Source organism: Colobus angolensis, unplaced genomic scaffold (assembly GCF_000951035.1).
Source record: "Colobus angolensis palliatus isolate OR3802 unplaced genomic scaffold, Cang.pa_1.0 Scaffold69, whole genome shotgun sequence".
Classification (NCBI taxonomy): domain Eukaryota; kingdom Metazoa; phylum Chordata; class Mammalia; order Primates; family Cercopithecidae; genus Colobus; species Colobus angolensis.
In genome coordinates this window covers 9,254,169-9,270,869 of record NW_012120598.1, presented here as the reverse complement: position 1 = coordinate 9,270,869, position 16,701 = coordinate 9,254,169, and the positions used below count along the sequence as shown (strand labels likewise).

General features: G+C 37.0%; 1 protein-coding gene across 3 annotated transcripts in view; it reads left to right on the top strand.

Annotated features, from left to right (window-relative positions):
• NCAM2 (neural cell adhesion molecule 2) overlaps positions 1-16,701 on the top strand; it is a 552,904-nt gene that overhangs the window by 439,849 nt on the left and 96,354 nt on the right. For all 3 annotated transcript variants that reach the window (XM_011926523.1, XM_011926524.1, XM_011926525.1), the window contains one exon: positions 9,014-9,187. In XM_011926523.1, coding sequence (XP_011781913.1) covers positions 9,014-9,187 — 174 coding nt within the window. The remainder of the gene's footprint in view (positions 1-9,013; positions 9,188-16,701) is intronic.

Here is a 16,701-nt window from a genome sequence, read left to right as displayed (position 1 = left end):
AACTAGAAGTATAGGAGAGACAAATATGTATATATTTTAAGACTTCACCATAAAATTGGTTTTTAAAAGGTACCTCCTAGGTGTTGATCCTGCTTTCTAGTGGGAAGCATTCTCTGTTTGGATTGAAGTACATATCTTGAATCAAGTTAAAGTTGTACAGCATATAAGGCTAAATAAAAGTTTGACTATATAGTGTTATTTGTTCCTTAAAATTTTCTACTTCCAAAAGATGATTATCTGAAAAGGCATTCTGTATATTTATATGCATGTGTATTATTTCTTTTTTTGAAAAATCCTTACCCTACATTTTAAATATTATTATCAAGTAATTGGTAATATATGATTATCAAGTAATTGATAAGATATTATTATCAAGTAATTGATAATATATTATCAATATATTTCATTTATATATTTTTAAATTTCTTAATTCATTTCATCACTGTTATATTTTTTAACTGTTGAACTTTTTTATATTACACCTTAATCCTAAATATAATAATCCCAACTTTGTTTCATTAATTAATGCACGTTTTTGATAAAGTCACCTTCTCCTGGGCAATTTTATGGGAGGGACTTGGCTGTAAGCTGTCATCAGGTAGTATGTCCAGCCCCTGGGGAATGACAGCCTCAGCTCTCTAAGAGTTTCTGTGCAGTCATTCCAAGATTTACCTAATAACTGTATTGTGACAACTAAGTGAGTTAATGCATTCAAATAACCAGCACATGGCAAGTACTCAACAAATATTAGGTAGGTATTATTATGGCATAATTATAATTCATATTGGTCACTTTTCTTTTAGATAGAAGTCAGTACCTTGATGCCTCTTTAGTTATTATACATAAATCTAAACATCAAGGACCAAGGCATAGTAAAATGAGATAATGACCTTACTTATTCTGAACATTATACTTCTATTAAATAATGTGAAATTCATTTGACTTTTGTCATTTTTTTCCATTTAGGAGCTCGTCCTACCAATTTTTTTACACAAACTGCTATTAAGAGAGGTCTCTGATACTGTGCTTCACAATTCATTTTTTTAACCTCAGTTCAGGACTCTATACTTACCCCTATTAAATCTCATCTTGTCGGTTTTGACTCACTTTTTAACCTACTGAAACCCTGTCAAATTCAATATTTTAGCTATTTTTTTCAGGATTGATTTAAGTCACAAGTACAGTACCGTGAAGCACTCATCTGTATTTTCACCAAAGTCAGGATAAGCCTCTGTAAGTCATCCTTGAGAACAGAGATCTGCTTACAGGTTAAACTGGATCAATTGAATAGAATTCTAAAAATATGGAATTATGGCTGATCTACTGGTCTATGTACCTAGATTTTATCTTAGCCAGACCCATGCTCCATAACACTTGAAAGCATGTTAAAATTAGTTCATTTGGTATCACACTTTCTTCACCTAAATATAATGCCAGGTTTCTTTAACATAATCAGTTTTATGATCTAGCCTGGAAAACTCTACATCTTGATTTTTTTTTAGAACTCATTAAGTAAACAGTGATATTCAGAAACTATTCATAACATATTCTTGATTTTCTCATTCACATATTGTTATGAAGAAAAGGAAATCAGGATAACTTGACATTATTTTCAGAGAATCCATGTTTGCATCAATTCCTAATCACTTTTTAATTCATTCACTCAAAAAGTAGTGAATTTCTAGTAGGTGCCAGACATTGTTCTAGATCTTAGGAATCTGAAGATAAATAATGTATGGAATCTGGTCTTTACCCATAAGTTAGAGTTCAAAAGATATAAGGTTGCTGTAGAAATATGAATCAAAGGTTTGGGAGAATAAAAATGAATTCTGATTGGAGTTCTTGGAAAAGGCTTTCAAAAGGTGTCAACTTTTGAACTGAGTCTGAAAGAGGAAGTAGAAACAGGTCCAGAGAAGAAGAAAGGGAAAGACTCAAAGAAACATCAAGGTTACGCTTGTATATAGACACTATGCTCTGAAAGGATGGGTACTGTTAATAAGTAAGGTATTTAATGGAAGACTGGAAGGGTATGTTGTGTGAGAAGACCCGTGTTGGTAATGTGAATAGAGAGGTAGAGAGAAATTAAGTTACAGATCTTAAAAGCATTCATCATGTTGTCAGGGCAAGGTGGCTTATGCCTGTAATACCAGCACTTTGGGAAGCCAAGGCAGGCGGATCATCTAAGGTCAGGAGTTTGAGACCAGCCTGGTCAACATGTTGAAGCCCCATCTCTACTAAAATACAAAAACAAAACAAAACAAAAAAATTAGCCGGATGTGGTCATGAGTGCCTATAATTTCAGCCACTCAGGAGGCTGAGGCAGGATAATTGTTTGAACCCAGGAGGTGGAGGTGGCAGTGTGAGCCGAAATCATGCCATTGCACTCCAGCCTGGGCGACAAAAGCGAGACTCTTCCTCCTCCTCCTCAAATAATAATAATAATAATACATCATATTTACATTCTGTCTGGTATACAACGAGGGATTCTATGGAGAATATTAGAGGTAAAAATGGGAAAATCAAGATCAGATCTCTGGACTACTTCAGTTTAATCCATGGACTTATAAGGACAAAAAAGTAAAAAAAAATTATTCAGGGAGATAGTGTATCTACTTTGAAGGATAAATGTAAATATAATTGGTCAAATACTGTGAAAAAAATCTAAATAATAATTTGGATTTGACAATTGGTAAAAACTAGATGAGTAGTGAAATGAGAAGGAATTTACAGCATTTCAGATGTATCGCAGGTGGGGCTCTAATATTATATTAAGCTCACAATTTTTCTTGGTCTGTTCTGGATGCTATAGCAAAATATATTAGACTCTATAATGTATTAGCAACATAAATATATTGCTCACAGTTCTAGAGGCTGGGAAATTCAAGATCAAGGCACCATCAGATTTGGTTTTTGGTGCATGTGGAATAACCAAATTGTTTTTTATAGATGGTGCCTTCTGTGTGTCCTTTCATGGTGAAAGGGGCGAACATACTTCATTCAGCCTCTTTTATGGGGGCACTAATTTTATTCATGAGGGTGGATATATTATGACTTTGTTACATCCCAAAAGACCCCAACTCTTAATAATATATTCAACATATAAAATTTGGAGGGAAGCCAGCATTCAAACCACAGCATAATCGAAACAAGAAAAATGTATATAAAACCTTATGGAAGTAAGGTAGCCCCTCAAAACGGAAGTAGGTAGAACCTATCTCAGCATAGAAATCCCTTAGTTGCAATCAATTATGGTGACACTGCATGTAATAGTGTGACTGGATCTAGTAAATTCAGTTACTTATGTTCCAGTTCTTTTAGTATTTGAGACTTTTACCAGATAGAAATTGATGAGGAAATCAAGCAGAAACTGATTTATTATAAAGAACAAACTGGTTATAAAATCACTGGAAAGGCAGAGAAAAGACCAAAGATAGCCACCAATATTCTACCTTCAAGGTCACAAAATAGCATAAGCGTGGTCCACCTGTGAGGTCTGCAATGACGGACTAGAGGTCAGGGAGCCCTGCTGCCAGGTTACCCCTCAGCTGATAATCACAGTCACACCACTCCAGAAACTGGATGAATAGGCTGCTGAGTGGGGAGTTCGGATGCTTCCCTCATTCATACCTGCAGAGCTTCTTGTCCATGTGCACCTCCTGAGAAAAGTGGGACTGACATGCACACCCCTCTAGCAATTCTAAACTATATACACATGCTTTTCATTCTAGGTTCACTACATGTAACTTAGAACCATACCAGCAAGTAAGTCTAGGAAATTAAGATTTTAGCCTGTAATTTCTTATGATGAACAGGAGTATCTTAAATCATAGAATTTGATTCTGTGTGTTAATAGAAAAATATCTAGGATACAGTTTAAAACACCATTCTGAAATAATATTTATGATAGCACTTCGTTTTGAAAGAGGGTTTACAAAAATCAGACTCTTCAGATTTCTGGATCTAAGTTCAGCAACACCACAACCTCATATGTGGAAAAAGAGCACAGTTAATGTCTATGAACCATGCATGCTAGGAGATCAAATTCTTAGAAATAAAGACGTTGGGGCAGAAATTAGAAATAATCTATTGAAACACAGCAACGAGGAACAAAGGAAGAGTATGTTTCCTGAGAAGAGGGTGGGATTGAAAAAAAAAGAAAAAAAGAGATCTTTATAATTCACAGTAACAAGACTGAGAAGAAAGAATAAAATTCCAAAGAAGAAGAAAAAGGAAGAGAAGAGCTATCTGATTAAAAAAAAAAAAAATTGGAGAAGACAAAAGGAAAAGACATGTCATTCACAGATGGAGGGTTTAGTCTTGGAAAATGAGAAGATAGATTTCCATTATCAGTTATATCAAGAGGTGATAGCTCTCCAAGACATTGGTTACATTGAAGCATTACTCACAGTAGCCAAGATAGCCAAGATATAAAGATGTACAGCATGATCTCACTTATATGTGGAATTCTAAAACAGTGGAACTAATAGAAACAGAGAAGAATGGTAGTTGCCAGGGGCTGGGGAGTGGGAGAAATGGGAAGATGTTGGACAAAGATTAAAAAGTTTCAGTTATGCAAGATGAAGAACTTCTGGGAGTTTAATATACACAAGTTCATTCAGTGACACCAGAGATTGTATCCATCTGACTCCTAGGTCATGGCACCGACTCCTTGCCATTACACAGCTCAATAACTTCTGAGCTGAACATTGGTATTGTACCTATTACCTACCATTTGACTAAAACATTGATACATGTCAATGGATACAAAAGTATGTAATAGAAGGAGGCTGATGATCAGGGAGGGATAGAAAAAGTACAATGACTGACATTTGCTAAGAATTTTAACGTATTCTAGGGTTTAAGTGCTCAACATTACTTGATATTTCCAACAACACTAGCAGCAGTACTATTCTTATCTCCATTCGAGAGGGAAAACTACTGCAATGTGAAAAGATTAAGTGACTTGTCCAGGGCTGTAGTTAACAAAAGTGGCAAGGCCAGGCCTTGAATCCATAGACTGCCAGGACACACATATCCAGTCTCTTAATCCAACAGTTTACCAGCACTATTAGAGGTGAAGAGAAAAGGTAACTAAACAAATAAGTATTTGCACAATTGGTTTTCTATTCATTTATTCATTCATTGAGTGGTGAATGGTATTCATCAATTTTTGGGATATAAGATGCTAGGAAATAGTTTAGAAATATATGGTAACAATGAAAGGATAACAGTGTGTGAAACTGAGCATCCGATATGAGCCTCAGTTGAAATATTGAGCTGTGTCTGAAAGTCTTTTAGAATAGATCCGTATCTTTGCATAAACCCAGTGCATTAGATAAGCCAGGATCCTGAGCATGAGACTGAAAAGACCGAGACTAACGTTGTAATGAAAATGAAGCTCCTGAATACCATTCCCAGGAAAGTGATGTGATCAGAGTGGTTCTTTACAAAGATTGATTTTGCATTTGCATGCCTCATGCATTGATGTTTTTATTGGACATCCAGTAGAAAAGGAAGCCAAGAGCCACTAATGGCATTACAGGAAAAGTCAGAAAGGGCCAGGGCTTGGGAGGTAACAGAGGAAATGGGAAGGAAGAAATAGATACAAGAATTATAAAGCAGGAATTATTAAAATAGTGTTTGACTGATTGTGATGTATATGATAGATAGGAATCAAGGGTAAGGCAATTACAGAACAATCCAGAAAGTGAAGAGAAGAATTAGAGATGTTGATTCTAGGCACATCTGACACTATTCACTTAGACATGTTCTGTATCTTTGTATATTATTTTTCATTACTGAAATATTTAATTCATCAAGTATTTCCTGAGAACTTAGTATATTCCAGTCACTTTGTTCTATGTTACATGTATCTATCTGTATGCATGTATAAATGGATGTGTGTGAATGTGTGTTTTTAAAATGTTTTCTCTTTCCTCAAGAAACTTAAAATTTAGTAGTCAGTTGACAGTTGGACTTACAAAACCAAAATGTAAAAAATGTTTAGAAGGGAATGAAAGTCATAAGCATGCTTTTGCTTTAAAAGAAATAATAGAAATAAGAGGTCAGTGGAAAATAATATGAATGAAAGGCTACAGTAAGTGTCAGCAGATCTGAAAATGGACTGTATAGTTAGAAGAGACAAGCCACTGGCCCATGTTTTGATGATAGTGGCTTTGTGCTGAAAGAAAAAAAAGTCTCTTCTTTCTCTGCAGGTGCACCATGTCAGGGTGCACAGTTGGTGAATGGTGCAACTTCTGCAGTCAGAGTAAAAACAATCATGTTTATACTATATATTCAAAGATGGAAGCCCAAGAGGATAATATCTCCCTCTCATTCCCCAGAATATACTGCCTTCACTTTTGACACATATCCCCAAACTGGAGTGTAATGCCTATGACATCCAATTTAGACCTAATGTCCATAAGGGAGTCAGCTGCTCAGCACAGATTGAAGAATTGGCATTTTTAAGGGGATCCGTGTGCATTTGTTTGCCTTTCTCCTGTACTTTGGATCAAACTTACAAGTAAATTTTGGATCAAACCTACAGCTGAAAAGACATGCAGATTAACCTGGAGATTAAGGAAACATGAAAATTATTAGAATATTTGAAGGTCTAAAAACATTTAGGTATCTTAAAATTTGTATTTCCAGATGTGATTTTAATAGTTCTAAGACTTTTGGATGCATCAGAATTCTACACATGTGTTTTTGAACCTTAGAGTTGTAACGTAATGTACTTCATAGGCTCTCTAGATAATTTACAGTTACTCATTAGAGTTGAAATATACACTGTGGCATTTCTTTACAGTATTCACATATAAAAGGCCATAAAGCTGTCCTCCTGGCTTTTGCCCAGTACTATTTATAAGGCATATTTTTATGTGACCTACAGTGACCTTTTTTAACTCTAGCAAATAAAGTACATTTGACTTTTGAATGCCATATGAGATTTTTGCTTTTATTTTTATTTGTATTTATTTATTTTTGAAATAGAGTCTCTCTCTGTTGCCCAGGCTGGATTTGCAGTGGCATGATCTCAGCTCACTGCAACTTCTGCCTCCTGGGTTCAAGTGATTCTCCTGCCTCAACCTCCCAAGCAGCTGGGATCACAGGCACACTCCACCACGCCCAGCTAATTTTTGTATTTTTGTGAAAAGAGGGTTTCACTGTGTTGACCAGGCTGGTCTCAAATTCCTGACCTCAAGTAATCTGCTCACCTCGGCTTCCAAAGTGCTGAGATTACAGGTGTAAGCCATCATGCCCGGCCCCAACTGCAGATTTTTATGTAAATGTTTGATTGATATAAGAATTGAAATTCACATGTACTGCATATTTATCAGTCAAGTTATATATATAAAATTTATAAAGGACAGGAATTTGTTTGACTCACAGTTCTGCATTCCTGAGGAGGCTTCAGGAAACTTACATTTATGGTGAAAGGCAAAGGAGAAGCATACACTTTCTTCACAGGGCAGCAGGAGAGAGTGAGTGCCAGCAGGGGAAATGCCAGACCTTTATAAAACCCGGAAATGCCAGACCGTTTGTAAAACCATCAGGTCTCATGAGACTCATTCATTATCATGAGAGCAGCATGGAGAAACCGCCCCCATGATTCAGTTACCTCCACCTGGTTCCACCCTTAACACATGGGGATTATGGGAATTGAAATTCAAGATGAGGCCAGGCGCGGTGGCTCACACCTGTAATCCCAGCACTTTGGAAGGCCGAGGTGGATGGATCACGAGGTTAAAAGATCAAGACCATCCTGGCCGACATGGTGAAACCCCATCCCTACTGAAAATAGAAAAATTAGCCTGGCGTGGTGGTGCGCACCTGTAGTCCCAGCTACTCGGGAGCTGAGGCAGGAGAATGGCCTGAACCTGGGGAGGCTGAGGTTGCAGTGAGCCAAGATTGGGCCACTGCACTCCAGCCTGACCACAGAGCAAGACTCTGTCTCAAAATACAAAAAAAAAAAAAAAAAATTCAAGGTGAGATTTGTGTGGGGACACAGAGCCAAATCATATGATATACATATATGTTTGTATGTTTTATATATATATATATTCCCTCTCTGAAAAAAATTATATTTGTTTTCTTTCCTAAGTTTAAGATTATTTCAGATGTGATAGGAATAAAAGAGGAAGAGGTTCATAGAGAAATTAACATTAATGTGCCTCTAAATCTGGATGTTTCTGGAGTAGAGTTTTCAACTCTATCCTCATTGGAATTTTTTTCTTCTAATTCTGCCTGCTCTGCCTTTGAGATAATTCTTCCGGAACGATTTGTTATATTACACACTAAATTAAATGTCCACCTAAGATACCTTATGGAACTTTAAATAATGTAACTAGTGGATAGATTAAAATAAAACAAGAAGGATTTTATAGCTATTTTGAAAATATGGGAATAGGATTTTAATATCTCAACTAAAGGTTTAATTTAATTGGATAATATATAAATGAAATTAGACCTAATAGTTTACAGTCTTATTTAGTTCATAATACTGACATTTTTCTTGAAACTTAACACTCACCTACAATTTAATAATGTAATTGTGGTGAATGCAAAGAAAATACATTTTGTATTTTCACAAGGTACCATTCGTTATTTATGGTGATGGTTGAATAACTGATTTATGTATTCTAACATTTTAACTACCCTCTTTATCTCTCTTATTTTTTTCTTTTAAACATACACAAAATCGTTTTCCTGGACCTCAATAAAATGTTTATATTGTATAGAAAATACAGAAGTAACATATTCCCTCAATAATTGAAGTGTGATTTTCATTTTACTGTCTATTTTCTGTGGTAATAAAAATTGACTCAGGCATACTTTCTTGTAATTTCAAAAGAACATTCAGGTGTTTACAGAAGTTCTGTAACTCAAACATATTAAGTGATACAGGTAGCAATTTTCCTTCAGTCCTAGTTCTCATAACACCATAAGCCTTAATAATGGCCATTCCCATTCCCTTGGTTATGTTTTCTTTCTATTCGTTTGTCCATAGATGTGCCATCCAGTCCCTATGGAGTGAAGATCATAGAGCTGTCACAGACCACAGCCAAGGTTTCTTTCAACAAACCGGACTCCCATGGAGGTGTGCCTATTCATCACTATCAAGTGGATGTCAAAGAAGTAGCGTCAGAAATCTGGAAAATTGTACGCTCCCATGGAGTTCAAAGTGAGTCAGCAATTTCAAAATGTGTTGATTACTTCAAGCTGATCTTCAGTATACCTGTATGATTAGCTTTTTCGATTTCCTCCAACATTTTCTTTTAATAAAGTGGTGTTGGGAAGATATTTCCTGTGCCCCATTCTTCTTGATAATAACTCTAATACAGAGTGAATAGTTTCCATCTTCAGTAAAAATGAAAGAGCTTAGTAGAATCAGCAGAGTTCAATTCTGGAGGAAAAAGTCACTTTAAAAAAGTTCGTTGGCAGAAAGGCAATTGCTCACATACTAGATATGATGGCTGGATTTTATGAAATGTATGCTCATGTTTCATTTATTAATATTGCTCTCAGAAATAGGTGTGAAAACGATACTGCAAAATGTAGGTGCTTTCTATACTTATGAAGCCATCTATAAAAGTCTGTGGAATTTTATATATTGTTTACTTTTTGTATTTTTATATTTTTTACTTTTATATTTCTATTAAAAATTAAAATAATTCACAGAGCTTCTTTTCACTTACGTAAAATTTCATCATCTTATGAAAATGTAGTTTGTTTTCTCATTAGGAAGAGACAAAACTAAAGCAGGAAATAATAAGAAATTACCAGTTTTCGCCTCTGTTTTTTAAGACACAGAACCATATTGAGTGTTCCAAAAAAGTAGCATAAAATAGTGAGGAAATTAATGCTCCATAGGTCTGTTCTATGAGGATCCTACCTTGACCCTAACACATATGGTGTGAGGGTTCAGTAAAAAGCAAGAGCCTTCCTGAGAAGGCAAGAGGGAACCAATTCTAGTGAACATAGAGAGAAAGCAAATGAAATCATCCTGGCATCCTCTGTGTTGACCCCGCTTTATCAGTTTTCACTGAGAGGAACTATGGGTTTTTGATAGAAGTATCAGAAACATTCATCAGTCATCTGTCATGTACCATACACTTCAAATAATGTCCTCAAGCTGACGAACTCATATTATTTCTTTTAATTATGAAATACTTGGATTATATTATCTGTGCACGTTGTGTGGTTTAGGAGAGATTTATAAAGACAGTGCCCCCAAAACAATGAGTGAGACGAAGGACTATAGTTTTTTTTAAAAAAAAAATTAACCTGGATGCAGGAATATTGTGCTACTTTAAATTTTGTTTTGTTTTATTTTATTAAAAGAAAAAGGAGGGGGTAGGTGAAAAACAAAAAGAAAAAATACATTATTTCTTAAACTGCATAAAACTCAGTGTTTGTGCTCAAGCGCAAGCGTGCAGAAAATTAATATTAAGTCTGAATATTATAGAAATTGAACACAGCACAAAAGTGCTGCCCCACTCTATCCCTGCCAAACCCAGGAAAAGGTTAATAGGCTCCCTCCAGACTTCTTGCAAAGGTGCAGCACCATGGAGAATTTATAGTGCCCTTGGTATGGCCAAGTTGATCAAGGTAAAAATCCTGACATTCTGTCTCATGTATCCATCTGTTACAGGCAGATCACTATGTTTATAAAACTGAAATATAATAACAAAGTACATTTGTTACTTTACAATGAGAAATAACTATCACAGAAATTAGAACATTCAGAGTCTATATAAGTACATACTTTATCTGTTGGTACGTTATGAAGATATGAAATGAGAGTCAGAAACTTGTTTGGTGAGTCTAGAAACTGAACTAGGGAAGTTGCCTGAATAGAATGTTTAATGGCCTCAGACTGGGACAGTTTAAAGCTTGCCAATGAGAATAAAATACTCAAAAGTCTTGTGGCTAGGGACTTCTCACTTTGATTTGAGGAAAATGACTGCCTTAATCCTTTTTACTGTTTCCATTGTTGATTCATCTTGCATAGATATGTGAATGAGTACCTTAAAATCAAGTTACAGTTGACCCGGTGCGCGGTGACTCACGCCTGGAATCCTAGCACTTTTGGGAGGCTGAGGCGGGCGGATCACAAGGTCAGGAGATCGAGACTCTCCTGGCTAACACGGTGAAACCCCATCTCTACTGAAAATAGAAAAATTAACCGGGCGTGGTGGCGGCGCCTGTAGTCCCAGCTACTCGGGAGGCTGAGGCAGCAGAATGGCGTGAACCCGGGAGGCGGAGCTTGCAGTGAACCGAGATCGCGCCACTGCACTCCAGCCTGGGGGACAGAGCAAGACTCCATCTCAAAAAAAAAAAAAAAATCGGTTACACTTGTAATCAAACCATTGTATGATTTCAACTCAGTGTAGTATAAACATGAATTTTAAGTTTGACCACTAATTTAAGCCCTTCTTTTTGATTCTCCCTTTCAGTTATTAAATAATATATTTGGCAGACACTGTAGATATATTATCATCTTCAAGTATTAGAAAGAAAACAGTTCTTATTGGTGGTATAGTGGTGAGCCTAGCTGCCTTCCAGAAAAAACAGTTCAGCCATGCAATTTAAAACTTATAATAATGTTTAATTTTGCTTTCACATTGTCTCTAATCTCCATGAAAGACAGACCTCAACCTGGGGAGCTTAATGGTAACAAGAATTACATCATGTCTTGGGAAGGCGAAAGAGATCAAATAGCTCTCATGTTTCTGGTGCTGTAGAACTCATTGGGCTGTTGCTGTCACCTACCTTCTGTGGGACGGCATCTAAGTTCCTGCCCCTTGCGGATGTGTGACTGGAGTGAAAGCACACTAGAAGACTTTTTTGAGATAGAATATTCTTCGTGGGGTGCTGCTTAGCTTGAGCTCTTTAAACACTTCCTCACCCTTTACTTCAGCAGGATTTCGTGTAAGTGTGAATGTCACCCACTAACGTTATGCAATATCCACTTGACCAAGAGAAATGTTCCACATTTCTCACTTAGCTAAGATGTAAGAAACTGCATTACTTTGCAGCTGATCTCTTTCTCCAGTTTTCTTTTTCCTCATTTTAAAGAGACATAGTAGATGAATCCTGTGGATAAACCGAAGTCCAAATTGAGATGCAAATATCAAATCTCTCATCTCTTGTGCCAAAAAATTCATAGGTTCTGTTCACCTCTTGGACTTACCTTCACTTACTGGGAGGGAAGCATCACTGCACTTTCTTCTGGGAGGAAGACTTACTAGTTTCTTCAGTGGATTTTTTTCTCGCCCTAGTTTTCCTCTTACATTGCGGGGAGTGGGAAGGACAGGGGGCGTGGGAGTTGACTTTCAAGGCTGGGGTTGCAAACCCAGTTTAGCATCTTCTTCTTTAACTCTGCAGGAGGTGCCTGACCTCTTCTCAAATGTTTACTATCTGATGTATTTTTTCTTCTCTCTATGAATTGTCTCAGTTGAAAATGCCAGCACTACGGAAACATGTCTGCTCAATTTCCATACATTTTCTTATGGCTGTGCTGGTGCTATTCTTTCTACTTGAGATTAAGAGTACCTATGTGATGGAATTTATTTATTGCTGCATTTACACTTTATATCTCAAATGATGATGTGATCTCATTTTATATATAAAATCATGTTTTGGGGAAAACCAAGTTTTTAAGGATTTCTTAGTGTAGACTCCATATTTGTATAGCAGGCATGAATGTAAATATGTAATTATAAGAGCACCATAAATGCAATGAGTACCCAGGGAAAGAAGCTGAGAAATTCCATTGGGACCATTCCTAACATTGTAAGATATGTGTGTCTGGCACTTATTCTTTCTTTAGCAAAGAGGTGTGTTATTTTGTAATGATATAGTAAAGATAGTCATCAGAATAACATGAATTTTGCTGATAGAAATATGAAATGTGATGTTAATAAGCATAGTTATATTTACTGTAAATTGACAGCAATGATTTGATTATTGAAACGTGTAACATAGTTTTGACTCAAATGTTCTAATTTAATCAAACATATTTTTGTTGTGTTTCTGTGATTTCAATGAGTCACTATGTCCTTTAAAGTAATATTTCAGCCTTACTCACATTTTCCCATCTGACTGACTTAGGTCCTTTTAACACTTCCCAGAAGTATTGTTTTACCCTGAACCACCTACAGCATGCTTTCATAATCAGTCCTTGAAAGTGTTCTCACAGTAAAATTCCCTCTTCCTCCAGAATGACTGACTGCCAAGTGACACTGGATTTCAGATGTTATATTGTATATAGTACGTATTTTAATATATAACTTATTATATTTTATAGTACTCCTCTTACATTATAACTGAAGTATTTTTTCTCCTAGTTTATAAGCTCCATGAGTGGACATCGTATGCCTTGTTTATGTCATTATTTCAAGTACCGAAAGCATATTAGGGTAGAAGGAATATTGAAATTTGGTGGAGGTAGGAGAATGGAAAGGATTATTTTATAGCACCCCTGACTGGGTCTTACATGAATCCATTATACATCCCCTTCCAATAAATATGTGTCTACAGAAGCAACTCTTTTCTTTTTTTCTTTTTCTTTTTTTTTTGAGACAGAATCTTGCTCTTGCCCAGGCTAGAGGACAGTGGCCGTGATCTCAGCTCACTGCAACCTCCACCTTCTGGGTTCAAACAATTCTTGTGCCTAAGCATGCCTAGTAGCTGAGATTACAGGCATGCACTACCACACCTGGCTGTTTTTTAATTATTATTCTTTTTAGTAGAAACATGGTTTTGCCATGTTGCCCAGGCTGGTTTCAATCTCCTGAGCTCACACAATCTACCTGCCTCCTCCTGCCAAAGTGCTGGGATTAAAGGCGTGAGCCACCATGCCTGACCAGAAGCAACTTTTACATGGAAACGAAGGTTCAAAATGTTTATGAGAGATTAACACACTTTTGAAAAGAGTGAAGATGAAGGAGAATTCAGCAAGTGGAGTGAGCTCAGGCTCCAGTGGCATGCCGGGAGTTGTTGTTGTTATTGTTTTTAAGTTACACAACTCTCTACACTGCATATAACATTACCTTGATCAAGAAACCAGAAGACTTTACTATAATTCTTCCACTGGGGCATGGTAGACATTCCACACATTTCTTCCAACCTCTATTGTGTTGACCAATATCAGACTCACCAGATCGATCATGTGAGCAATTTATACTATGTGTGCAATTCAATGGTTATGAATTTTCAAAGAAGTATTTATCCAGTCCCCCACCAAAACTCTGTGTGTGTGTGTGTGTGTGTGTGTGTGTTTCTAGCACACTCTTTTATTTCATTCCAAGGATATTAAGAGTCCTGGTTTATGCAGGGATCCCCACTTCATCTCCCCATTTTGAATCTTTTTTTAACCCACTGAGGCCATTCAAAACCAATCTTCTATATCAGAGACCCACGCAAAAGCTCTGAGAATCTGAGTACCAGAAAACTGCCACAGTTTATAGAAAAAAACAGTTACATGGCTGCTCCTCTAGTTCCTGGTCTTTCCACACACTTCATTTTTGATGTTTCAGAGTTTGCTTTCCTTTTCTGTGATATAATCAGTGGATTTGAAAAGATTTTTGAAAATGATATGCGTAATTTCTAGGTGTACTTAGAAGGCTTGTTTTTCTGGCTATCTACGAGAACATATTGTTGAAAATCAGAATACATATTTAAAGCACATATATATATTTGAATACTAAGGAAAAGTTGGTTCGTGCCTTTGTTTTATAAAGTATAGGATGTGTTAATCATATGTCTTAAAGTTTAAGAGATCTATATAAGCACAATTATACTTACTCTCTTTGAAGCATTTGTTAGAAGATAGATTTAGGTTTATCTCTGAAAATGCAGGTACATATGGTCTCAACATTTCAGCTATCTTTTCCCTCTGAGCAGCTTTATTTATTCCAATTTATGTGAGTTTAATGTTTAGTTACTTTTCCTTGGTAGTAAATATATACAATTTTTACTATACTTATTGATGTGTCCACTTCTAATTGCTGATGTCACCACCCAGAAATAATTGTCAGCTCTTGGTGGACTGCAGTGCTGTTTAAGATGAAAATTGTAGGCCGGGCGCGGTGGCTCAAGCCTGTAATCCCAGCACTTTGGGAGGCCGAGACGGGCGGATCACGAGGTCAGGAGATCGAGACCATCCTGGCTAACACGGTGAAACCTCATCTCTACTAAAAAATACAAAAAACTAGCCGGGCGAGGTGGCAGGCGTCTGTAGTCCCAGCTACTCGGGAGGCTGAGGCAGGAGAATGGCGTAAAACCCGGGAGGCGGAGCTTGCAGTGAGCTGAGATCTGGCCACTGCACTCCAGCCTGGGCGACAGAGCTAGACTCCGTCTCAAAAAAAAAAAAAAAAAAAAAAATGAAAATTGTAGCATAAATACGGTCCTGTTAGTAGATTCCAATCTTAAATAAATCATTAACAAATTCTTATTAATTTCACTTTCTCACTGTGTACCTGGTCCTGGGTTTAAGGTACAATGGAAGCCAGGCCTATTATTATATTATTTTTCAAGGTTTAGCTGAAGACGTACTAATTATCCCAACCAATTATGTGATATGAAACTAATTTTCAAACTGTAAGGAATTGTGAACCAATCAAATATCAACAACTCGAACTATAGAGACATAGAATGTGAGTCAGTGTGACTCCTCATTTTGAGTGAGAAACATGTATCACAACTGTAGCAAGACTTTTTGGTTGGGGAAGCTACAGGATGTATTCATTACCAGATCACATAATATTTTATGGGTTTCATACACCTCACTGGCCAGTTAATGAAGAGAAAATAGTAGTCTTACAAACAGCTACTCTTTTTTTTTTTTTCAGTTTTCTTAATAAAAATGACAATATCAATATTTTTAAATGTTAGACCGGGCATGGTGGCTCACACTTGGGATACCAGCATTTTGGGAGGCTGCAGAGGAAGGACTGTTTAAAGCCAGGAGTTCAGGGTCAATCTGGGTAACAAAGCAATACCCCGTCTCTCTAAAAAATGGTTTTTCTGTTACTTGGGTGTGAAGGAATGGACCAGTCATCTCAGCTACTCAGGAGGCTAGGTCGGAAGAATCACTTGAGCCCAAGACCTTAAGGCTGCAGAGAACTAGGACTGTGCCGCTGAACTCCAACCTGGGCAACACAAGAATATACTGTCTCTAAAAAAATATAAAAATAAGTACTTTTTTTTTTCTTTTTTTGATACGGAGTCTTGCTCTGTCTCCCCAGGCTGGAGTGCAGTGGTGTGATCTCGGCTCACTGCAACCCCGGCCTCCTTGGTTCAAGCAATTCTCCTGCCTCAGCCTTCCGAGTAGCTGGGATTACAGGTGTGCGCCATCACACCCGGCTAATTGTTGTATTTTTAGTAGAGGTGGGGTTTCACCATGTTGGCCAGGCTGGTCTCCATCTCCCGACCTCAGGTGATCCAATCGCCTCAGCCTCCCTCAGCCTCCCAAAATGTTGGGATTACAGACGTGAGCCCCTGCGCCCAGCCTTCAGGTTTTAATTTTAGCAAAAGCTTTTATTTTAATAAAAATCTGGAGGTAAAAATATTTATGGTAGAGAAAGGTATTTTCAGTTTGGTAGAAAAGTAGGGCTTTATTGTTTTCTTTTTTTTTTTTTTCAGATGGAGTCTTGCTCTGTCGCCCAGGCTGCAGTGCAGTGGCGCGATCTC